Source organism: Oncorhynchus clarkii, chromosome 29 (assembly GCF_045791955.1).
Source record: "Oncorhynchus clarkii lewisi isolate Uvic-CL-2024 chromosome 29, UVic_Ocla_1.0, whole genome shotgun sequence".
In the NCBI taxonomy this organism is placed as follows: Eukaryota; Metazoa; Chordata; class Actinopteri; order Salmoniformes; family Salmonidae; genus Oncorhynchus; species Oncorhynchus clarkii.
The window spans coordinates 12265617-12291610 of NC_092175.1; the positions used below are offsets into that span (position 1 = coordinate 12265617).

Sequence of the window (25994 nt, forward strand, 5' to 3'; positions counted from 1 at the left end):
TGATAATCTACATATATAACAAATTGTAACAAAAAAGGGGAAATTAGGAATAAATCTATTCTAGATTTACGTGACATAGTTTTGTTGGTCCAGGTATAACCCTTAGCATCCGGATTGAATTAACGCCAGGCATCCTCAACACACAGATCCTTGCATAATGTTATGATAATGTTACTATTTTGAACGTTTTGACTCGTTCTAGGAGGAAAACAATCAGCAGATGCATCAGGTGTTTCATTAAAATCGCCTGAAATAATTAGAAAAGCCTCAGAGTATTTGTTGTTTAAATCCTGTACTTTCCTGGTAAATTGGGTAAAAAGCGTCTTATTAGGAGCATGTGAGTTATGTCCGTTTACATTACAGATGATGAAAATAGCATTGTCAAGTTTAACAGTTACTATGACCCATTTGCCCTCTTGTGAAGATGTGGTTTCTAGAATGTCACCTTTAAACTTGTGAATAAGTGTCAAAACACCAGCAGAATTATTTGATCCATGACTAGTATGCAAACGCAGGATTATACCTGGTGACGACAATTTTGCTACAGATTCGTTTTTGCTGTGTTGGTGTCGCATAATGAATACGTAGGAGGAAATAGCTGTTTTGCATTCTTTCTAACGTCTTTGCACTCCTAAATGACAAACTTGGTAGCTAACTACATGTTTATTTGAAGTTAAAATGAGAGCAACATACAAAACCTTTTTCGTATTTTATGTCTTGATATCGAATGTTTTTGTGAACGCGTTCGAACCAATCTCAACCACATTTGTCGGTTTGGGATTTACAGCAGTGGGGCGGAAAATTTACAATTATGTATATGGTGAAAGTTGCGATTCAAAATGGATTACTTTTAATTCAACAGGTATGTGCACAGCTAAATATTAAATGGTTGATGTGTTAACGTGGTTTACTTAGGCTATTTGATCGTGTGGACACAGTCAGTCCTTTTGCGTTTTAATCTTGCAATTGCTTATCGATCTCCACCAATATACCGTTGGCCTACTTTAGAAAACGAGGGTTGACTTTAGGATCGTTAAATATTGTGTGGAGGAAGTTCGGGTGGTAGGCGGGCGGCTTGAGAAAACGATACCTTAAATCCATAAATGTTTCAGTCTTGTGCAGTTTATATCTATCTATAGGCTGCATATAAGTTGTGAAGTGAGTTAGGAACAACTGAATCTGTGCCTCTTATAGTTTTTACATCGGGTGCAACTTTGGTTTTAGAAGTGGGGGGGACATAACCATAGAGGGGTCCTCTATCAGAATGGTTTGGGGCATCTATAGCTCATTTACTGCATTTCTACTAGGACCGGTCCCGATAAACCAAGAGTAGTATTTTCTTTTGATCAATCTATTAATCAATTTTTTAAATGTGTATTTTTCCATATATAGACACACCCTATGTGTTTTAATAAAATCAGCTGTAAGTACTGAACTAGTCAGCTGCTTTTAGCACACTGTTTGATTAAACAAAAGAAGACACACAAATGACTCAAAGGGAGCCGGAGACCAAGATAGCCTAACCAGAAGAAAAAAAACCTGTTCCTGACCCGCCTTCTCCTGCTGACTTTCACAGATTCTGCTGTTGTGCTCCTGAAGTTGCCGGTAATAGACTACACCAGCGGTCGGCAACCTTCTCCATTTGGAGTGCCAATTTATCTTACAATTTCTACCAATTTCCGTGCCAGTTATGATTTTCATATGCAATTTTGTGCAACAGGTTCATTTAATTTATTATAGTCTTTGTATCTCAAAATCATTGTCTGTGGTTAATTTACATTCTATCTAAATCTAAATGGAAATTATACAAATCTAAAAGTTACTTTTATTGCCATTTGCCAACTATGTAATAATAACATACATAAAGCCAACACATACAAACATTACAGCCGGCAGGTAGAAAATAAAAATAAATATCCTATAAATCACATTGGCTACACATGGCCTGTCTGCAACGATTTTGAAACGTTGTATCAACTGTCAACTGTGTCGCCCCAAAACTCGTGCTAGTGTAGCCGATGTGAAATGGCTAGCTAGTTAGCGCTAGTGGCGTTTCAATCGGTGACGTCACTTGCTCTGAGACCTTGAAGTAGTGGTTCCGGCTTTTGTGGAGCGATGGGTAACGATGCTTCGAGGGTGACTGTTGACGTGTGCAGAGCGTTCCTAGTTCGTGCCCCGGTCGGGGCGAGGGGACGGGTGTAGAGTCTATACTGTTACACTAGCAAACTTGAGACATTGTATAAAATAGTCTAGGCCCTCGGTTTCCAGTGCCAGTGATCTCGGGACAGACACAGCTGTAGGCTTTTTGTGCAAGGGATAAGAAGTAATCAGATATTTTATGACATTTCCACCGGATCAGAACATTACATTTTTCGCTTTGGTTATCGAAAGGGAAAGCTGAAAATATTGTTCAAATACTTTGAGAAGCTATTGTCATTCACAATTGATTGTAAAAACAGACTTGGTTTACTTGCTGTTTTGAGGTGAAAAAAAAATTACTTTGAGAAGCTCCAAAGCTCATTTGTTGGGCTGAGTTAAGACATCAGAAATACTATCAGACATCCCCAAATGGGCACATTTATAGCCCTACATTTGCGTGCAGGCTAGGTAGACTAGTCCTACTTCTATATGTGTAATTAGGTGCTTGTCCTTACTCAACATTGACAGGAGCGTTTCAAACAAAAAACAATTAATAAATTGACAACTCGTAAGTGTAATGAAATAAAACAAACTTGTTTCTCACAAGTGTAGCATAGGTTGTGAGTTCTGCAAAACACATGTCCACTCCGACAATAAGAACTAATGATAAATGACTAATACAAATATATTGAATGCATTAACAGAAATGACCATAAACAAACAAACATTGCAGATTAGAGTTGATGGGAATTAACGTTAAATGTTGGCTACTACTGGTAATGTAAACTCAGCAAGAAAAGAAATGTCCCTTTTTCAGGACCCTGTATTTCAAAGATAATTCGTAAAAATCCAAATAACTTCACAGATCTTCATTGTAAAGGGTTTAAACACTGTTTCACATGCTTGTTCAATGAACCATAAACAATTAATGAACATGCACCAGAGGAACGGTCGTTAAGACCCTAACAGCTTACAGACAGTAGGCAATTAAGGTCGCAGTTATGACAACTTAGGACACTAAAGAGGCCTTTCTACTGACTCTGAAAAACACCAAAAGAAAGATGCCAGGGTCCCTGTTCATCTGCGTGTACGTGCCTTAGGCATGCTGCAAGGAGGCATGAAGACTGCAGATGTGGCCAGGGCAATAAATTGCAATTTACGTACTGTGAGACGCCTAAGACAGCGCTACAGGGAGACATGTTTTGACAGCTGATCGTCCTCGCAGTGGCAGACCACTTGTAACAACACCTGCACCAGATCGGTACATCTGAACATCACACCTGCGGGACAGGTACAGGATGGCAACAACTGCCCGAGTTGCACCAGGAACGCACAATCCCTCCATCAGTGCTCAGACTGTCCGCGATAGGCTGAGAGAGGCTGGACTGAGGGCTTGTAGGCCTGTGGTAAGGCAGGTCCTCACCAGACATCACCGGCAACAATGTCGCCTATGGGCACAACAAACCTACCGTCGCTGGACCAGACAGGACTGGCAAAAAAGTGCTCTTTGACGAGTCACGTTTTTTTCTCAACAGGGGTGATGGTCGGATTCGCGTTTATTGTCGAAGGAATGAGTGTTACACTGAGGCCTGCACTCTGGAGCGGGATCATTTTGGAGGTGGAGGGGGTGTCATAGCATCATTGGACTGAGCTTGTTGTCATTGCAGGCAATCTCAACGCTGTGTGTTACAGGGAAGACATCGTCCTCCCTCATGTGGTACCCTTCCTGCAGGCTCATCCTGACATGACCCTCCAGCATGACATTGCCACCCCAGCATGACAACATTTCTCGTTCTGCGCGTGACTTCCTGCAAGACAGGAATGTCCGTGTTCTGCCATGGCCAGCAAAGAGGCCGGATCTTAATCCTATTGAGCACGCCTGGGAACTCTTGGATCGGAGGGTGAGGGCTAAGGCCATTCCCCCCAGAAATGTCCGGGAACTTGAATGTGCCTTGGTGGAAGAGTGGGGTAACATCTCACAGCAAGAACTGGCAAATCTGGTGCAGTCCATGAGGAGGAGATGCACTGCAGTACTTAATGCAGCTGGTGGCCACGCCAGATACTGACTGTTATTTTAGATTTTGACCGCCCTTTGTCATACAGTAGGCTATTCCATATAAGGCACCTAGACTAGACCTTATGAATGTTGCACAGTAGACCCTTAATCTTGTAATAAATCAAATCTAGTGATACATCTTGACATTTTTGCCATCCATTATGACATTCTGGTAGGATAACCAACCTTCCAATTAATGGTGACGCGTTTCTTAGCCGGTATAAATGCTAGGTTACAGTTTCTTCTGATAAGTCTCCAGTATCAACATTTCCAAGCAAACAAAACCAGGGATAAGGGATAATCTGTAGACATGCAGAGATAAAATAACATACTCTTTGCCAGAATATAGCCAGCCTTCACAGGACATATGCAAATATGTCCCCTTTTGTGTTTTCCATATCCAGCAGAGCAATTATTCAGTTTCATTGGCATGTTGGATGTTCTGTGGATGGTTTTAAACTTGAGTAATTTATGTCTGAGATTATAAGAACATGACTGTGCATTCAACGATATCTTTATCCATTCATCATCAATATTGTATTGAATACTGACCGTTCACAATGACGGTGTAGTCTGTTTAGTTGTTCATACCTTGTCTGTTTGAAAAGTAGGGAATTAGCTAGGGAAACTGACAGATCAATAACGTTACATTGCTAAACTGAAAATAGTCTAAAATCGTTTGGCCGCTGGTTTCATCGTTTAATTCAAGTCTAGTGTGATTGAGACAAAAATAAAATCAAAAGTTTGTGAGCTAGCCAGGTAAAGCTAGCCAACTTTTGGCTAGCTCTAATGGTACATCAACTGGCGAAAACTAGCCAAGTTAGTTTGAAACGGGACAAAAAGGCCACAAAACATTTCCATTCACACAACAGACTCTGTACCCAGAGGCTCGATATGAGCTGGCTGTGGTAGCTAGCTAACTACACTACCGTTCAAAAGTTTGGGGTCACTTAGAAATGTCCTTGTTTTTGAAAGAAAAGCACATTTTTGTCGTCCATTAAAATAACATCAAATTGATCCGAAATACAGTGTAGACATTGTTAATGTTGTAAATGACTATTGTAGCTGGAAATGGCTGATTTTTAATGGAAGGCGTACAGAGGCCCATTATCAGCATCCATCACTCATGTGTTCCAATGGCACGTTGTGTTAGCTAATCCAGGTTTATAGTTTTTAAAAGTCTAACACAATGTGCCATTGGAACACAGGAGTGATGGTTGCTGATAATGGGCCTCTGTACGCCTATACCAAAAGTTCCCGGATGTCGTACTACATTGGCCAAAATAGGAAGTATACACGCATAGGATACTATTTCCATACTTTAGGGCTCATAATGCAATTCTTCAGGAAATGGGCATGGCTTTGTTTTCAGATTTGAAGATAATGGTGGAAAATATGCAGCTGAAGTTCAACAAGAGCAGATTCAAATTTGTCGCTTTAACCAATTATGACAAATGTTAAGAAAATGTTTAACAATGTAATAAAGTAATGACTTTTCAAATAAGTTACCTTACATGTTATATTGGCTGACGATTTGTTAGCTACTCTGTCCTTACAAACCACATAGCATATCATTACAGCAATATGTACCGGTATGTTAGCTAGGTACCTAACATTAGTTGGCTACTTATACATCAAACTTGCCAGTATATTAACTACAGGCTATCTAACTAACTACCAAACGTTTATTGACTTTATTGTTCCCGTCATTCTTAGCTAAATGGTATAGTCGTTGTGCGTTCTCAATGGACATTCAGGTGTTTTCATGAATTCACTCTAGCTATCTACAGTCGTGGCCAAAAGTGTAAAAATGTATATTTGTGTCATTCTCAAAAGTCTGCTGCCTCAGTTTGTTTGATGGCAATTTACAAATACTCCAGAATGTTATCAAGAGTGGTCAGATGAATTGCAATTAATTGCAAAGTCCCTCTTTGTCATGCAAATTAACTGAATCCCCAACAAACATTTCCACCGCATTTCAGCCTTGCCAAAAAAGGACCAGCTGACATCATGTCAGTGATTCTCTCATTAACACGGGTGTGAGTGTTGACGAGGACAAGGCTGGAGATCACTCTGTCATGCTGATTGAGCTCGAATAACAGACTGGAAGCTTCAAAAGGAGGGTGGTGCTTGGAATCATTTGTCTTCCTCTGTCAATCATGTTTAACTGCAAGGAAACACATGCCGTCATCATTGCTTTGCACAAAAAGGGCTTCACAGGCAAGGATATTGCTGCCAGTAAGATTGCACCTAAATCAACCATTTATTGGATCATCAAGACCTTCAAGGAGAGCGGTTCAATTGTTGTGAAGAAGGCTTCAGCGCGCCCAAGAAAGTCCAGCAAGCGCCAGGACCGTCTCCTAAAGTTGATTCAGCTGCAAGATCGGGGCACCACCAGTACAGAGCTTGCTCAGGAATGGCAGCAGGCAGGTGTGAGTGCATCTGCACGCACAGTGAGGCGAAGACTTTTGGAGGATGGCCTGGTGTCAAGAAGGGCAGCAGAGAAGCCACTTCTCTCCAGGAAAAACATCATATGATATTCTGCAAAAAAATGACAGGGATTGGACTGCTGAGGACTGGGGTAAAGTAATTTTCTCTGATGAATCCCCTTTCTGATTGTTTGGGGCATCCGGAAAAAAGCTTGTCCGGAGAAGACAAGGTGAGCACTACCATCCGTCCTGTGTGATACCAACAGTAAAGCATCCTGAGACCATGTGTGGGGTTGCTTCTCAGCCAAGGGAGTGGGCTCACTCACAATTTTGCTTAAGAACACAACCATGAATAAAGAATGGTACCAACACATCCTCCGAGAGCAACTTCTCCCAACCATCCTGGAACAGTTTGGTGATGAACAATGCCTTTTCCAGCATGATGGAGCACCTTGCCATAAGGCAAAAGTGATAACTAAGTGGCTCGGGGAACAAAACATCGATATTTTGGGTCCATGGCCAGGAAACTCCCCAGACCTTAATCCCATTGAGAACTTGTGGCCAATCCTCAAGAAGCGAGTGGACAAACAAAAACCCACAAATTCTGACAAACGCCAAGCATTGATTATGCAAGAATGGGCTGCCATCAGTCAGGATGTGGCCCAGAAGTTAATTGACAGCATGCCAGGGCAGATTGCAGAGGTTTTGAAAAAGGGTCAACACTGCAAATATTGACTCTTTGCATCAACTTCATGTAATTGTCAATAAAAGCCTTTGACACTTATGAAATGCTTGTAATTATACTTCAGTATTCCATAGTAACATCTGACAAAAATATCTAAAGACACTGAAGCAGCAAACTTTGTGGAAATTAATATTTGTGTCATTCTCAAATCTTTTGGCCATGACTATACTCCGATTTCAGAGCACTCTGTACCAGAGCGCAGAATAATGAATTTGCGGTCAGAATTTACAAACAGACAATTTGACAACGCTCTGAATTTATGGGCACACTCTGGAACTCCAAATTTAATTGAAGAACACACCCAAAGTTGTAAAATGTCTAACTAGTAATTTATGCCAACTAGCTAGCAAAAGGTATTATAGCAACAACTTCCATTAGACAAGCAAAGAGCTATTACACTCAACTGAAAGGATACCGTTCGTTTACAGTATACTAAAATGAACTAATAGTCTAGTGTGTATAATCATTGTAGTATACAGTATGTTAATATGGATATTCGAACACAGCTATAGCTATCTAAATCAGTCAAAAAAATATCCTGCACCCCCTGACAAAAATCGTTCCACCATCTGACTGTAGCCTACAGCGCAGTTTCTATATTAGCGGGTTAGGGTTGGATGCGGGCCTCAGATTTTCACGTTATCACGTGTCGTGACTATCATTGTGATGCCATGCTGTTTTATCAAATCGATTACCTAACGTTTAATTATTACTTGATTTATATTAATCATGCAACAATTAACTCATTAGTAACCTGGGGCACCACGGGAAAAGTTTGTTTAATGAGTTACAATTTCCCGAATTAACTCAACAATATCAGAATGTCGATATCATATTAGTCATCAATTTAATCTCAAAATAAAATAAATAAAATCAATCATTAATTCTAATTTTACCTCGGTCTCATTTTGAACACAGTGGACTTCAAATCTGCACGAACCCTAACTTAAATGATAAATCAGCGATATCCAAATTGGCTTATTTATTTACTAACTAAATAATCACACAAATTCATAAACATACACACACAGCATAGTTATTGGTTACTAACACAATGCAATGATAGGTTCCTAGTGGACTAAACCGATATGACGGCTTGTTACACAATATGGAGGATTCAAAAGAGAGGGAAAGGGAGAGGCAAAGGAATTCAACTATCGGGACGTTTGTAAGCTATGCTCATGGGAATATGAATACTTTGCACCTGAGCGACCGCTCATTCGACAAGAATTGCAGTGTATATATTTACGCCTATGTCTTTCTCTGTCATCCCTCTGTAGAACTCGGATGTTCTGTGGGAGGTTTTTGAAGGGATGTAAGACTCTGGTCGTGTATGTCTCTGGTTGTCCACCAGAGTTCGCAACGTCCTTTGTAGTTGTAGTAGGCTTTTGTTCTGGAAGTGTTAGTTAGAATGTACACTACAAAACTGTACCACGAGGTGTTCTCGTCTACGATTGAGTTACCTAGACTATTTTACCTATACAGTTGAAGTCGGAAGTTTACATACACCTTAGCCAAATACATTTAAACTCAGTTTTTCACAATTACTGACATTTAATCCTAGTACAAATGCCCTGTCTTAGGTCAGTTAGGATCACCACTTTATTTTAAGAATGTGAAATGTCAGAATAATAGTAGAGAATGATTTCAGCTTTTATTTCTTTCATCACATTCCCAGTGGGTCAGAAATGTATATACACTCAATTAGTATTTGGAAGCATTACCTTTAAATTGTTTAACTTCCCACAATAAGTTGGGTGAATTTTGGCCCATTCCTCCTGACAGAGCTGGTGTCACTAAATCAGGTTTGTAGGCCTCCTTCCTCACACACGCTTTTTCAGTTCTGCCCACACATTTTCTATAGGATTTAGGTCAGGGCTTTGTGATGGCCACTCCAATACCTTGACTTTGTTGTTCTTAAGCTATGTTGCCATAACTTTTGAAGAATGCTTGGGGTCATTGTCCATTTGGAAGACCCATTTGCGACCAAGCTTTAACTTCCTGACTGATGTCTTGAGATGTTGCACATCATTTTCCTACCTCATGATGCCATCTATTTTGTGAAGTGCAGCAGTCCCTCCTGCAGCAAAGCACCCCCACAACATGATGCTGTCACACCCGTGCTTCACGGTTGGGATGGTGTTCTTCGGCTTGCAAGCCTCCCCCTTTTTCCTCCAAACATAACATGGTAATTATTGCCAAACAGTTCTATTTTTGTTTCATCCGACCAGGTGACATTTCTCAAAAAATTACAATCTTTGTGCAGTTGCAAACTATAGTCTGGCTTTTTTATGATGATTTTGGAGCAGTGGTTAATTATTTGCTGAATGGCCTTTCAGGTTATGTTGTTATAGGACTAATTTTACTGTGGATATACAGTGGGGCAAAAAAGTATTTAGTCAGCCACCAATTGTGCAAGTTCTCCAACTTAAAAAGACGAGAGAGGCCTGTAATTTTCATCATAGGTACACTTTAACTATGACAGACAAAATGAGAAATCCAGAAATCCAAATGAAAATCCAGAAATCCAAATGAAAATCCAGAAAATCACATTGTAGGATTTATGAATTTATTTGCAAATAATGGTGGAAAATAAGTATTTGGTCAATAACAAAAGTTTATCTCAATACTTTGTTATATACCCTGACAGAGGTCAAACGTTTTCTGTAAGTCTTCACAAGGTTTTCACATACTGTTGCTGGTATTTTGGCCCATTCCTCCATGCAGATCTCCTCTAGAGCAGGGTGGGGTGTTTGGGATCATTGTCACGCTGAAAGACCCAGCCACGTTTCATCTTCAATGCCCTTGCTGATGGAAGGAGGTTTTCACTCAAAATCTCACGATACATGGCCCCATTCATTCTTTCCTTTACATGGAACAATCGTCCTGGTCCCTTTGCAGAAAAACAGCCCCAAAGCATGATGTTTCCACCCCCATGCTTCACAGTAGGTATGGTGTTCTTTGGATGCAACTCAGCATTCTTTGTCCTCCAAACACGACGAGTTGAGTTTTTACCAAAAAGTTAGATTTTGGTTTCATCTGACCATATGACATTCTCCCAATCTTCTTCTGGATCATCCAAATGCTCTCTAGCAAACTTCAGACGGGCCTGGACATGTACTGGCTTAAGCAGGGGGACACGTCTGGCACTGCAGGATTTGAGTCCCTGGCGGCGTAGTGTGTTACTGATGGTAGGCTTTGTTACTTTGGTCCCAGCTCTCTGCAGGTCATTCACTAGGTCCCCCGTGTGGTTCTGGGATTTTTGCTCACCGTTCTTGTAATCATTTTGACCCCACGGGGTGAGATCTTGCTTGGAGCCCCAGATCGAGGGAGATTATCAGTGGTCTTGTATGTCTTCCATTTCCTAATAATTGCTCCCACAGTTGATTTCTTCAAACCAAGCTGCTTACCTATTGCATATTCAGTCTTCCCAGCCTATTGCAGGTCTACAATTTTGTTTCTGGTGTCCTTTGACAGCTCTTTGGTCTTGTCAATAGTGGAGTTTGGAGTGTGACTGTTTGAGGTTGTGGACAGGTGTCTTTTATACTGATAACAAGTTCAAACAGGTGCCATTAATACAGGTAACGAGTGGAGGACATAGGAGCCTCTTAAAGAAGAAGTTACAGGTCTGTGAGAACCAGAAATCTTGCTTGTTTGTAGGTGACCAAATACTTATTTTCCACCATAATTTGCAAATAAATTCATAAAAAATCCTACAATGTCCTTGTCTGGATTTTTTTCTCATTTTGTCTGTCATAGTTGAAGTGTACCTATGATGAAAATTACAGGCCTCTCTCATCTTTTTAAGTGGGAGAACTTGCACAATTGGTGGCTGACTAAATACTTTTTTGCCCCACTGTAGATACGTTGGTACATTTTTCCTCCCGCATCTTCACAAGTTCCTTTTCTGTTTTTCTGTAATTGAATTGCACTTTTCGTACCAAAGTAGGTTCATCTCTAGGAGACAGAACACGTCTCCTTCCTGAGCAGTATGACTGCGTTGTGGTCCCATGGTGTTTATACTTGTCCATCTGTACAAACAATAGTACACGTGGTACCTTCAGGCATTTGGAAATTGCTCCCAAGGATGAACCAGACTTGTGGAGGTCTACAAATTTATTCCTGAAGTCTTGGCTCATTTATTTTGATGTTCCCATGATATCAAGCAAAAAGGCACTGAGTCTGAAGGTAGGCCTTGAAATACATCCACAGGTACTCCTCCAATTGACTCAAATGATGTCAATTAGCCTATCAGAAGCTTCTAAAGCCATTAACTAATTTTCTGGAATTTTCCAAGCTGTTTAAAGGCACAGTCTACTTAGTGTTTGTAAACTTCTGACCCCCTGGAATTGTGATATAGTGAATTATAAGTTAAATAATCTGTCTGTCTTAACAATTGTTGGAAAAATTACTTGTCATGCACAAAGTAAAGTCCTAACCGACTCCAACCTAAGTGTATGTTACCTAAGTGTAACTTCCGACATCAACTGTACAGCTGCAGACTGTGAATGTGTAGTCCCGTCTTTACCTTCGTATACTGGTCTTGTAGTTTTAACCATTACATGATGTCCGGTTTACACTGTCCGGCTGCTTGGTCTAATGTAAATTTCGTTAGGAGTACTTTATAAGCACTCTGGCAAAAGGGGCATTCCATCGTTTTGGCATAATGTCTGTGCTCATGTGGGCGTGGTTACTGACTTGGCAAAGTATATATGAAAAATAATGATCTAATTGGGAAGGCTAAAATCACATTTTATCTTCTCAGAAATTGTTTCATATTTAGTCATATACGTTTTACAACAGATGTAAATCTAACTGGAATGTGTACACCCTTAGAGATACCGTTACTTAGTTATACCCTCCTTAATGATATTGCAAAACAACAAAGGATATGACAGAATTATTGTTTGGGTCCCACCAACCATTCCAGACGTTTGGATATTAAAGCTAATGTTCCGATGTCCAATCTTTTGATGTTTGAAGTTTTGGTTTCCCAAAGTCAAAAATCCTTTGTATGTAGGGAGACTCCCTTTGGAGTCTCCCTACATACAAAGGATTTTTGACTTCTTGGCTCTACTGCAGTGCAAGAGGGAGAGAGTTTACGACCGGTCGTTAAAGTCATACAACCGGCCCCACTTCTTCCTCTCTGGTGGGGGGGGTCTGCCATCTTTAATCCTCACCCATGAGGGAAAGTCAGGTGGTTGTGGATGGGTTATTAGCAATTGCGGATGCGAAATAACAAACAGCTAACTCGTGCACCGCTAGCCTACATAGCAGCTGTGCCCTACATATGTAACTAATCACGTTATTAAGATCACCACCATGATTTCTATACTAATTACAGGTGGTTTATTTGTAGCACATGTCCCATTTATTGACACTAATAATCGACTTCTGCCCTGTTATCAGGTTTGGAAGTGGCCCTAGATCAGAAGCTGTTTGGTCAACATGTTGCTTCCAGAGTCATCCAGAAAGCTGTAACGGGTTTCATGAACAATAAAAACCCTAAAAAGCCCCTGGTGCTCTCCCTTCACGGCTGTTCTGGCACAGGGAAGAACTTCATCAGCCAGTTGATAGCTGAAAACATCTACAAGGAGGGCATGGCCAGCAGTTTCGTCCATCAGTTTGAGTCTAAAGTGCACTTCACTTATCATAGTCAGATTGAGAACTACAAGGTGAAACAAGTATTTTGTTTAATTGAAATATAATCCCCAGTAACCATGGCAGGGAAATTCTCAATGGATAATTGGACTGTATGCATATTCTACAGTATATCAGTGGAATTCAAATCTTACCCTACAAGGTCTGGAGTGCTGATGGTTTTCTGATCTACCTGGTAATTAATTGCACCCACATGGTGTCCCAGGTCTAAATCAGTCCCTGGTTAGATGGGAAGAAAGAAAAAAGCAGTGGAACTGGCTTCAAGGTCCATATTTGGATTTGAGGGTTCTATATGATAGGGGATGTACAGTATCAGTTAAAAGTTTGGACACACCTACTCATTCCTTGTTTTTTATTTCTACTATTTTCTACATTGTAGAATAACAGTGACATCAAAACTATGAAATAACATATGGAATGATGTAGTAACCAAAAAGGTGTTAAGCAAATCAAATAAACTTTGTTAAAAAGAACAGCTCAAACAAGCAAAGAGAAACGACAGTCCGTCATTACTTTAAGACATGAAGGTCAGTCAATACGGAACATTTCCAGAACTTTGAAAGTTTCTTCACGTGCAGTCGCAAAATACATCAAGTGCGATGACGAAACTGGCTGTTATGAGGACCGCCAGAGGAAAGGAAGTTCCAGAGTTACTTCTTCTGCAAAGGATAAGATAATTAGAGTTACCAGCTTCATAAATTGCAGCCCAAATAAATGCTTCACAGAGTTCAAATAACAGACACATCTCATCATCAACTGTTCAGAGGAGACTGCGTGAATCAGGCCTTCATGGTCAAATTGCTGCAAAGAAACCACTACCAAAGGACAGCAATGAGAAGAAGAGACTTGCTTGAGCCAAGAAACACAAGCAGTGCGCGATGTCTTTGAGACGCAGAGTAGGTGAATGGATGATATCTGTATGTGTAGTTCCCACTGTGAAGCATGGAAGAGGAGGTGTGATGGTCTGGGAGTGCTTTGCTGGTGACACTGTTGTGATTTATTTTGAATTCAAGGCACACAACCAGCATGGCTACCACAGCATTCTGCAGTGATACGCCATCCCATCTGGTTTGTGCTTAGTTGGACAACCATTTTCTTTTTCAACAGGACAGTGACCCAACACACCTCCAGGCTGTGTTAGGGCTATTTGACCAAGAAGGAAAGTGATGGAGTGCGGCATCAGATGACCTGGCCTCCACAATTACCTGACCTTAACCCAATTGAGATGGTTTGGGATGAGTTGGACCGCAGAGTGCAGATAAAGCAATCAACAAGTGCTCAGCATATGTAGGAAGCTGGTTGAGAGAATGCCTAGAGTGTGCAAAGCTGTCAGGGCAAATGGTGGCTACTTTCATAGAATCTCAAATATAAGATATATACACTGCTCAAAAAAATAAAGGGAACACTTAAACAACACAATGTAACTCCAAGTCAATCACACTTCTGTGAAATCAAACTGTCCACTTAGGAAGCAACACTGATTGACAATACATTTCACATGCTGTTGTGCAAATGGAATAGACAACATGTGGAAATTATAGGCATTTAGCAAGACACCCCCAATAAAGGAGTGGTTCTGCAGGTGGGGACCACTTCTCAGTTCCTATGCTTCCTGGCTGATGTTTTGGTCACTTTTGAATGCTGGTGGTGCTTTCACTCTAGTGGTAGCATGAGATGGAGTCTACAACCCACACAAGTGGCTCAGGTAGTGCAGCTCATCCAAGATGGCACATCAATGCGAGCTGTGGCAAGAAGGTTTGCTGTGTCTGTCAGCGTAGTGTCCAGAACATGGAGGCGCTACCAGGAGACAGGCCAGTACATCAGGAGACGTGGAGGAGGCCGTAGGAGGGCAACAACCCAGCGGCAGGACCGCTACCTCCGCCTTTGTGCAAGGAGGAGCACTGCCAGAGCCCTGCAAAATGACCTCCAGCAGGCCACAAATGTGCATGTGTCTGCTCAAACGGTCAGAAACAGACTCCATTAGGGTGGTATGAGGGCCCGACGTCCACAGGTGGGGGTTGTGCTTACAGCCCAACACCGTGCAGGATGTTTGGCATTTGCCAGAGAACACCAAGATTGGCAAATTCACCACTGGTGCCCTGTGCTCTTCACAGATGAAAGCAGGTTCACACTGAGCATGTGACAGACGTGACAGAGTCTGGAGACGCCGTGGAGAACGTTCTGCTGCCTGCAACATCCTCCAGCATGACCAGTTTGGCGGTGGGTCAGTCATGGTGTGGGGTGGCATTTCTTTGGGGGGCCGCACAGCCCTCCGTGTGCTCGCCAGAGGTAGCCTGACTGCCATTAGGTACCGAGATGAGATCCTCAGACTCCTTGTGAGACCATATGCTGGTGCGGTTGGCCCTGGGGTTCCTCCTAATGCAAGACAATGCTAAAACTCATGTGGCTGGAGTGTGTCAGCAGTTCATGCAAGAGGAAGGCATTGATGCTATGGACTGGCCCGCCCGTTCCCCTGACCTGAATCCAATTGAGCACATCTGGGACATCATGTCTCGCTCCATCCACCAACGCCACGTTGCACCACAGACTGTCCAGGAGTTGGCGGATGCTTTAGTCCAGGTCTGGGAGGAGATCCCTCAGGAGACCATCTGCCACCTCATCAGGAGCATGCCCAGGCGTTGTAGGGAGGTCATACAGGCACGTGGAGGCCACACACACTACTGAGCCTCATTTTGACTTGTTTTAAGGACATTACATCAAAGTTGGATCAGCCTGTAGTGTGGTTTTCCACTTTAATTTTGAGTGTCACTCCAAATCCAGACCTCCATGGGTTGATACATTTGATTTCCATTGATAATTTTTGTGTGATTTTGTTGTCAGCACATTCAACTATGTAAAGAAAAAAGTATTTAATAAGAATATTTCATTCATTCAGATCTAGGATGTGTTATTTTGGTGTTCCCTTTATTTTTTTGAGCAGTGTATTTTGATTGGTTTAACACTTTTTTGGTTACTATATGATTCTGTTTGTGTTATTTCATAGTTTTGATGTCTTCACTATTATTTTATAATGTAGAATATAGTAAAAAAAAAAAAAAAAAACTTAGAATGAGGTGTGTCCAAACTTTTGACTGGTATATCTGAATTTTTTTAATAGCTTCCAAAATAGCTTCCAAAAGCTTTACAAAATATATCTTCACTGCTGTAGATAAGTCTGTTTTTACTGCTGTGACCATCCCTCAGTCTCAGCTGCAGCAGTGGATCAAAGGCAACGTCACCAACTGCCCACGTTCCATGTTCATCTTTGACGAGATGGACATGATGCACCCTGGCCTAATCGACTGTATAAAGCCCTACCTGGAATACTACAAAAATCTGGATGGGGTCTCGTACCGCCAAGCCATCTTCATCTTCCTCAGGTAGGCCAGACAGACCAGCAGTGTGTGATAAGAATTCCTGTGTTGTTTTTGGAATCGTATGGTTTTTTTGGGATTTACAGTCAAATGTATTTGTCATCCATCATCCTATCTTTCCCACAACTTAACGACTCGTTGCAGTGATCATGGTTTTACTTAGCTAAAAGTCAGCTGTCAATCAGATACGGCCTCCCAAAACTAAACTTCAGTTACTTCAGATTTTTTATTTTGCAAATAAAATCACTACACATGAACCTAATGCATTTATAAACTACCCCATGTCCGGACCAGTCAGGAAGAAAAAGATCGTTGGACCCAGCTTAAAGTGGCAATATGCAACTTTTATGGGCGACCTGACTAAACTCACATAGAATTGTGAGTAATAGATCCATCATTCTACTTGATCTACTCATTCTAAGAAGGAGTAGATCAGTTATGTGCTCAAATTCTATGCTTCCCATTCTTAAGTTTTGTTATTGTCTTTTTACTTTAGTTTTTTTTACACCAGCTTCAAACAGCTGAAACAACAGTATTATTAGTTGTAGAAAATATATTTCACAGCGGTTTAGATGGTACAGTGATTCTCTACTAGCTTATTTTGTCACATAAACTGAAATTGGGCAAACTATTAGAGTTTTAGCAACCAGGAAATTTCTGCATAGTGCAACTTTAATATCTACTAGTTTGTTTTGCTAATCTCCATAGCAACACTGGAAGACAGCACATCACACAGGTGGCCCTGGACTTCTGGAAAGCAGGTCGAGACAGAGAGGAGATACAATTGCATGACTTAGAACCAGCTCTCTCCCTGTCCGTGTTCAACAGCAAGAAGAGTAAGCCACCTCTTTTGCCGTCCTTCTTTATTGCTGAAGCCTAACTTAAGCACTTTTGGCAACTTTTTTATATTTAACAAATCATGCACATGTTTCTCTAAGGTCAGGATTCTCTCATTTTATGTTACTAAGCCTGGGATTAGAAGACTGGGGATGTTATTGGAGACTTTTCATACCTTCAAGACAAAGATTACCTGTGATATCTATATTCTGTCCGTCTGACTTTCTTGCCCCTTCCCATTTTATCACTATCCTTACCCCCTAGGCACTTGTGTACATCTGAGAGGATTGGGTAAGCAATTGGTGGTAGCTTCTTCTTGCCCATCTCATGACTGACTGTGTCCCCCCTCCCTCCCTTTGTGTAGGTGGGTTATGGCACTCTAGTCTGATAGACAAGAACCTAGTTGACTTCTTTGTCCCCTTCCTGCCTCTGGAGTACAGACACGTGCTGCTGTGTGGCTTGGCACAAATGTCCGCCATGGGCTTGGAGCCCGACCAGGACGTAGTCGACAAGATGGCCAGAGAGATGGTCTATTTCCCAAAGAGTGAGAAGATCTTCTCCATCCAGGGCTGCAAGACCATCAACGGAAGGCTAAATTACTACACATAGTGCGTGTTTGAGGCCAACTACGTTGCTGCCGGCGGCTGCAGACTGACTGATCTAATCATAATGAGTAGTAATTTAGGAAGAAAGGTGGTTTGTTGGTCTGATCAGACTGTCTGCAGTTGCTGACGGTAATGTAGACGATCTCCGAGGGAACAGCTACTGTATCTATCTACCTCCTACTCTACTGTGTGCACTTTCTTAATGAGAACATCTCCGCCAGTCGGAGTGAGGAAGTCAGTGACTGATGATGACCCGTCCCTCAGGTCAACACAACCATGTGGAGAACATCAAAGGTCTTGTTCTGATGGTGTCACTTCTCCCTGAAGATGGATTACTGAGAGGGAGGAGGGTGAATTTAAGAAGAGATAAAAAAAATAAAAACACTGAGGGGAAACGCTATTCTTTTTAACCAATCAAGGTGCTGGTTCCTGATTTGTATATTCTGTCAATGAATATCTCCAAATAATGATTTCCTTTTTCATGGAATTCTGCTACACATGAACTGTGGCAAGTAAAAGTTGTGTATTAGAAACAAATGTGGTTTAAAGTTACAATTTATAGTACTGTAGAAAAGGCCCATGGAGTTGGTGGAAGAATCCTTTAATTCATTGCCATTTACTCAGCTGGGCCAGGGGCGCTTTAATTAGGTCAGGTGGAAATGTCCGACAGATCTCAACTCCATAAAAGGAGGAAATCGCCATCACCCGATCTCGCTGCTTTCTCTTAACTCTGTCTAATCCAGAAGTTCTGTGCGTCCATGAATCCATGTAAGTCCACCAAATCTGTTACCTTTCATCTGAACTATCTGTTGCGATCGGGAGAGTGGGCCATCAGTTATTATAGTTATTACCGCGGAGAGCGGCTTGGAGCGCACACTTCAAACATAAGGTCAATGATCACGGCCCTACAGATCATCACAGGCCAATTATGCCATCGTTATATGGTTAATATGTAATGAAATTACATGTGCATATGAAGACACTTGACAGGGTGAAATATGAAACGTCATCGTTTGCTGAACTGATCGATTCTGATATCAAACTAATGGGGATTATAGATGTTTGTTTGTATTCTTCTCATGATTATGATAAATAGTTGTGAGCATAAATGACTCAAGGATGATTCCTATTGATTTCTTAATGAACTGGATTGTTTAATTCCCTAATTATGTTAATAATGAATGATTGTTGTGATTTGATCTTTGTGATTATGAATTTGATTGGATACATGTTATTCTGTTTCCTTTGTTATGCAGCACAGACTACCCAGTAAATATACCACTTCATGGTTAAAGGAATTCCTGCCTCAGTCTTATCCATTCCTCCCCACACAGATTCCACTAAATCTTTCAATGGTCCTTCGAGCAGGATCATGACTGAACCAAAGACAGGTGAGAAGGAAATGGAGGGGGAGAAGGAAGAATTGTCTCCACTGGAAGGAGAGCGTAAGAAAGAGCAGTTGAGGGAAAGGTCTTGGAACATATAAAAGATCCAGGAGCTAAGCCTAAAGCAACAAGGAAGGCTTCATCCTCAACCACCAGCAGCACCAGAAGAACCAGACAAGCACCTGGTTATCTTAAGGATTATGTGGTCGAGTTTCTCACATCAAAGGGCACACCCACCAGAACTCAAAGTGATGATGGATCAACTGTACGTTTCAGCCATCAACCATTCTCTCCAAGCCCAGGACCGGCAACTGCTTTGGGAGGGGAAGGTGGTCTACAGGAAGAACCTATGGAGGATGTAACTCCCACCGCACAGGTCGACCAGCTTCCCGAGGCAAGCTCCGCTCACCCCTTAACTAATTGGAAATCGTCGAGGCACTCTGGACGGAGTGAGAGTTCGACCGGTGGATACCACTTTGGAAGTGGCCATGGCAGCCGCAATTCACTAGCCCTCAGCAATTCACAGAATGCTGTCCTACGAGAGAGAAATTGAGCGTCAGATTGAGGAGGAACAACAGACTGATGAACGATGTCACCTATTGGATGTGCAGGCCCGTAGAGTTCTACAGGAACGGGAATTCATTGCCAAGAACCTGGCACAGCAGCGACGGCATCGTCAAGCAAGAGGGGAATTGGAGGAGGCACGAATGGTCTCATCCTTCCTGGAGAGGAACGAACAGGGTGTTGACCTGACTACCCCTCCACATGGACCTGACCTGTCTGCCTTTCTTGCCCATTCTGCCCCTCTGGTACAGCATGGCACACAGTCCCCGGAGGCTCGGAGGTCAACAGCCAACATGGAGCACGGGCCCTCTATGCAAGTGACACAAGTTAGCATTCCTCCTTCATCTAGACAAAGCATCACTCCTTCGCCTTCCCGCCAATTACAAATCACGGCAAATCGTTCCTCTCGTCCAGGGCCTGGGCCAGGCCAGTCAAACATTTTTCAGCCAAACGGCAGCCCTGCCACTTGGTTTGCTATCAATCTGAGGGATGCTGGGGCCGGACAAATGTCACCACTCTCTAAACGACAGAGGACTCGCAGTCCATGAGATCAATGTGATGGTTATATTCTTCAAGAATCAATGGGTACATATCGTTAATTGAAAAAGATTTGGACAGCTGTAAGTATTGCAGGTTGCCCCTTTAATTGTCATTGAAAATGTATCACCTGAAATATTGTCCACTGGATACCCATTGTGTATTTTATATATGTCAATACCCAGTTTACCAATACCTAAACATGGAAAAATATGCCTTTACTTGCATCTATTTTGCATTTGTTTTTAATCCTTTCATTCACCAGAAGCATTGTGTACATTTTTCAAAATCTGCTGTAAGTTTATCTTTGGGGGTAGTCATGACTGGCCTGTGAGGATCAGCTCTATAGAGATATCCCTCACTCCAGCAGAGGGGAAGAGGTGTGTGTGGGATGGTTTATGACCCCTCACGCCCGTTGTAAATTATAATGCAGCAGACCAACTCCGTTCTGGTCTCTGAGATATCGTAATGTCTTTGTCCCTTATGGAGTATCTACCTCAGAACTGTCACATGCAATAAATGGACTTTGGGACATACATTCCATCAACCAAAATGTGGAAAATGAGGACCGTTGGCCTGTGAAAATGAATGTCGATTTTGTAATGTCATTAAAAGTTAAATGAGGACGTTATGACAAACATTGTAACTTTTCATAATATTTACATTATGTTTACATGTTGTGTAGAAAATATCCAGATCAAATTGAATGTTTGTGTGAAGATGAACTGTGAATTTAGTTGTCTGACACCTTGCCTTGTAACTAGTTGTGCCTCATGGAGCCCAGAGAGAATGCCAGGATGATGTAAACGCCCTCTTTCCCCCAGGGCATAAAGCATTTGTTTTAAGAGTTAACACATCAGACTAGAGATCACGTGCTGCAGCCTAGGTCTACTATTATTCGACCGCAAAACGCAACACGAGGTTGAAGAAGACAAAGGAACCTCTTAACAATCAATGCTACGGTTGAGTATCTGTATCTAAGCAAGCAATTGTGTGTCTACACTGCTTTTATTCCCACTCTGGGAATATCTAAACGGCTGATTAGCCATCCTCAGAAGACCAATCTTCCAGAACTAGTACAAGGAGTCAGACAACTAAGGGAAATTACATTGTGACACCTTGTGGACAATCAGAGACTTGCACCTGGCCAATCGAAGTACAAGAACCACAAAGCAGAACGCGGCCCACGAAGGCCTGGGCCCATCAGGAACTCGGCCCACAAAGGCCTGGGCCCATCAGGAACTCGGCCCAGGAAGAGATATCCAACGGAGACCTTCAAGTAAATACATTCAATATAATTCTGATGGATAAGCGCGGCAGTTCAGGGCAAGGTGTTAGGGCTAAACTAAGCATAGTTTACATTTGTATCCAAGTGCTTTTCTCTCATGCACTTTCTTTCTCAATCTCCATCTTGTGTAACGTGTCATATTGTGTTGGCCAGCTAGGGACCTGTGTAACTGAATTAAGTTCTAATCAATAATCCTTAACCTAGACTGTATGTGTATCTTATATTATCATTTAGCTTGTTAGTAAAAAAATATTTAACTCAATTGGTGTGGTACAGAATGATTTAGTGAGACCCGGGTTTGTGCAGATTTATGAATTATGCAATGTTCAGAATGAGACTTATGAGGAAATGAATTAATTAGGGACTGCTATGAAATCGATATTTTGATATTCTTTGTGCTAATTTGGGAAATGACAACTCTTTATTTTTCCCATGGTGCCCCAGGTTACTGAGTTAATGGTTACCTGATTAATGTAATCACGTAATTATAAACAAAGTTAATCATTCGATGAATAGCATGTCATCACATTAATGATGATAAACGTAACGGCATATTTGGAGCCCCGTGCGAGAAATCTAAGATAAAACTAGGTCTCACTGTTTAAGTCCATAGGAATTGTGTAGCAAGATACTTATGGACCAATAGCGCTGTAGCAAGCATTATTGTTGAGTGGGGTGTGTGTTGTTTTGTTTCACCCAGATACGAATAGGGAGAGATTGACTCCGGTTGTATATCTGACAGAAGTCCGTGTGTATAGGGGAATTGCCAAATGCCTACGAGTCAGGACATTTTTAACCGTTTTAAGCATTTTAAGCGATAGCAGCGTTGGGCCTAAACAAATGCTATTTCTGTCTCTCGCCCTCGGCGTGGGTAGACTCTGTCATTATTAATTTCTACGAGTCTATGTACCGGTCGTTTCAGAAATTTTAGTAGATATATTTGCTTGACTGAAGCGAAGTCATTATCTCTCACGTTTGGTAACGTGAGGAGATCAAGGCGGGTATTTATTTATGTTTCCGCATATTCCGGAAACATTGCTAGAATAGAAATCCAAACTACGCCGAAAGGGTGAATGTCAAAGTTAACAAAGTGAGAACAGACATTTTTGTTTTTCCTTTGTTCCCTGTTTGATTTTAGCTTTTTGCTATCAGTGACCCCTGGTGATGAAGAATCGCTAGTATTTATTTTATTTTTTTGCTAAAAAAAAATTCAGGTGGCATACGTTTCTCACACCTATTACAATGGGGCACACTGTATGGTATCCAACCAATCTCAACTGATTGGATATCATTGTCTCGTTCAATTTAATAAATAAGTTAAATTGCCATACTACCTGTTCAGGTCGTTCATTGGGATAATACACAAATTGATTTGTGCCAACCGATGAGACATTGTTAAACTTTTCCACATTAACTTAAGTACATCACCACTTTCAGGTTAATCAAAGTTTAAATCCCAAATAACCTAGGTATGAGGTATGATTCATCAATAAAATTTGATTTTACAAGCTCATTGAAGAATCGGCAATAATTGTTTCTAAATAATTCAGGCTTAGAAACTTCGCTTAGAAATAGCAACGGGTTCAGGTGAATTAAAAGTTTAATTCCCAAAGAGCAATCAATTAAGAATTACTTTTGCAAGTTCATTAAAAGCCCAACTTCCACATTACTGTAATTGATGATTCATTGATGTCTATAAACTGATTTAAATCGTGTTTGCAGCTTCCAACTCAACCCAAACTTGACATAAATTGAAATAACTGATAATCATAATAATGAGCAAGCTATTAGGTGGGTTGCCATCCCTTCCCCCACTAATAGGTGAACCCTCACCCACCGAAAGATTGATCGCTGGCCTCAGCAGCGATGCAAATCCTAATTATGGCGAGGGGCTGAAAATTAGATTTCGATGCCATAAGTGGAAAAACAGCAGAAATGGTGCCAGACGCTCTCCAAAATAGACCATCAGGCACAGGATTTGTGAAGGTTCTCTCCAGTTTAGCCTTAAACTGTGCAAACCAGCAGAGATGGACAGTGGTCCAATACCTCATTGCCCAGCAGAGGCACGAGCTGAAAACTGCAGAGTTGACGGCACAGGTGGAGAGATCCAGGAAGTTAATGACAAAAGCTGACAAAGATACTGATAGCCAAGGAGCTACATTTGAGAACGGTCCAATTAAAAGATCTGGCAAACACTTATGACGAAGAGCGAGCACAAACTCGAACAAATCCATCTTCTAAAGGTACATCTCGATTAAGCCAACAGTAAATACGAAGTCCATGCAAAATTAGATGTATCTGACGAGCTAGCTAAAACTAAGGGTGTGCAATTCGATGCCCTGCAAACAGTTTTGAATAACACCACTAAAAGTAATAATGCCCTATTCCTTCAGCTGCAGACCAAAGAGGATCAGACAATGAATACGATAACCAAGTTGGATGACAAAACAGTGTAACTCATTGAAGTCACTAATCAAATGAGCGATGAGAGAACACAGGTGAACAAGATGGAAACCTTGGCCTCTAAGCAAGCAGAGGATATGTCCTCACTGAATCTCTCGCTCCGCACGCGTGACCTCTCCCTGTAAACCATGACTGATAAGTATGAGGTCGAATAAAATAAATACCTTAAGCTCCCAAGTGGACTCTGCGATGCAGCAGAATACCATCCGTAGGTACCATCTGGAGGAACTCCAGACCTGCCACGCGCTGTCGCGTGACTACCCAAGCTTGCAACCAGAGCTCGGGATTATGAGTGTATGTAGACGAAAAGAGGTTTCAGACTTTACCTCCCTCAGGGGTCTCTGTTTTTTCCTCTTGGCCATTCGGCCCAGGGAAACATGGCGTCTCCTTGCCAACAAAGCCAAAGTTTGCCTTTTCCTCTTGCCCTTTCGGACCAAAATTCCCCACAGGATGAAGTAGACGCTCCCCGCGCATTTGGCACGGAACGACTTGACAAAATCGTCAGAAGCTTCTGCATCTTTGACCCCGTCCCAGGTAAGCCAAACAAGATCGAGACGTTCTTAGCAGACATTGAGGACGCCTTGGATGGCTACCCAAATGCTACCAATGGCGACAGGCTCTACCTGTTGAATCGAACGTCCAACAAACACGTGACAAGGTTCATCCGTCTACGAGAGCAACACGTGCAAAACGACTACGTGAAACTTTCCACTGCTTTGAAAATAGAATTCAGTGGATCTGCGACCCGCAAACACAACAGTTCGCTGGCTAACACTGTCAAACAAGCTCGGACTGAAAAACCACAAGCTTACTATCATAGGCTTTGTTCAGCTTACTTTGGAATGCTCACTGAAACAGGAATGAAAGAGCTATTACCATTCAAACAAATGTTTCTGTCAAACCTGCATCCCAACTTCATTAACTACTTGGGCCCCACTGTCCACGTTGGTTTGCCAATCTTGGCACTCCGAGAGCTTGCAAGCACAGCTTTTGATGCTTCAAAAGCGAGCCCGGAAAACCCAGTCTTTGTGATGCGTAAGGAGCATTCACTCCAGTTAGAGGGTGAGGCATCAGGGGCAGAAGCAGGAAAAGATGACGCACATGGTGGGCAGCTACAAAGTAACCACACCTACGACCACCGCAGTACCAATAGCTATAACGACCGTCCCCAACAAAACAGGTCCCGCAGAGGTCGACCTGGCCACGACGTTCCTGCACTTAACCCTCTCAAAGGGTCAGGGAACAGGGGTAACAAGCGTAACACAGGATCCAATGGCCATAAAAACATCAACTCTCTAGAAGCTCTGCTAAGAGATGTACTGCAGTGGAGGAAATTTGAGAAAGAGGACAAAGCTAAGTCCCCGTGACTAGGCGGGAAATTGCCGGGAAGCAAGCCCGCCGAAATTCACCCCATTAGCGAAGTCGTCAGGGTTCACCATTTCCCCTTGCCCTCACTCTCATTCCCTGTCCAGGGCAGCCTCGATGCGGACACTAGCCAACAGGCTTTGTCTACAGACTCTGAAACAGATGTTGCGGCATACCAGGTAAGAAGCATTGAAACAGCTGATTCCTCTCCCATTCCGATCGAGGACCGCTGGGTCACGAGCTACAGCAGTCTGTCTCGATAATCGACACAGGCAACCCACCACTTCTGTCTTCAAACGCACTCCACTTTGTTGGGGATATGACGAGAAAAAACTGTTTGACCTGTGAGGCACTGATAGATTTGGGTTCGACTATTTCCCTCATATCTCAATCTTTGCTGGACGAACTCAGAAAGGCAGTGGACCCAACCAAACGTTGGTTAAAAATGGAACATTGCGACACCAAACTTAGAGGTTTCACTCAGGCTACCTCGTCTCCTACTGAAACTAAACTTCGGAGCGTGTCACTTGTCCACCGGGTGTACGT

At 42.1% G+C, this 25994-nt stretch overlaps 1 protein-coding gene across 2 annotated transcripts; it reads left to right on the forward strand.

Annotated features, from left to right (window-relative positions):
* The first annotated feature begins 496 nt into the window (after positions 1-496).
* Positions 497-21882, forward strand: LOC139387853 (torsin-1A-like). 2 transcript variants are annotated; one of them, XM_071134151.1, is made up of 5 exons: positions 497-862; positions 12779-13044; positions 16235-16410; positions 17113-17240; positions 19181-21882. In XM_071134151.1, the coding sequence occupies exons 1-5, from the start codon at positions 679-681 to the stop codon at positions 19330-19332; spliced, it is 906 nt and encodes a 301-aa protein (XP_070990252.1). In that variant the 5' UTR covers positions 497-678; the 3' UTR covers positions 19333-21882. The 2 variants fall into 2 exon arrangements, with proteins under 2 accessions (XP_070990252.1, XP_070990251.1); XM_071134150.1 differs by lacking the exon at positions 19181-21882 and adding an exon at positions 17606-19140 and having other exon boundaries at positions 574-862.
* The last annotated feature ends 4112 nt before the right edge of the window (positions 21883-25994 follow it).

What these genes read in the sequence shown, in the direction of transcription:
- LOC139387853 (XM_071134150.1), top strand. Translation starts at nt 679, where the DNA reads ATGAGAGCAACATACAAAACCTTTTTCGTATTTTATGTCTTGATATCG. An exon ending in GATTACTTTTAATTCAACAG is followed by an intron (nt 863 to 12,778) that starts GTATGTGCACAG and finishes CCCTGTTATCAG; the next exon opens with GTTTGGAAGTGGCCCTAGAT. An exon ending in CGTGTTCAACAGCAAGAAGA is followed by an intron (nt 17,241 to 17,605) that starts GTAAGCCACCTC and finishes CCCTTTGTGTAG; the next exon opens with GTGGGTTATGGCACTCTAGT.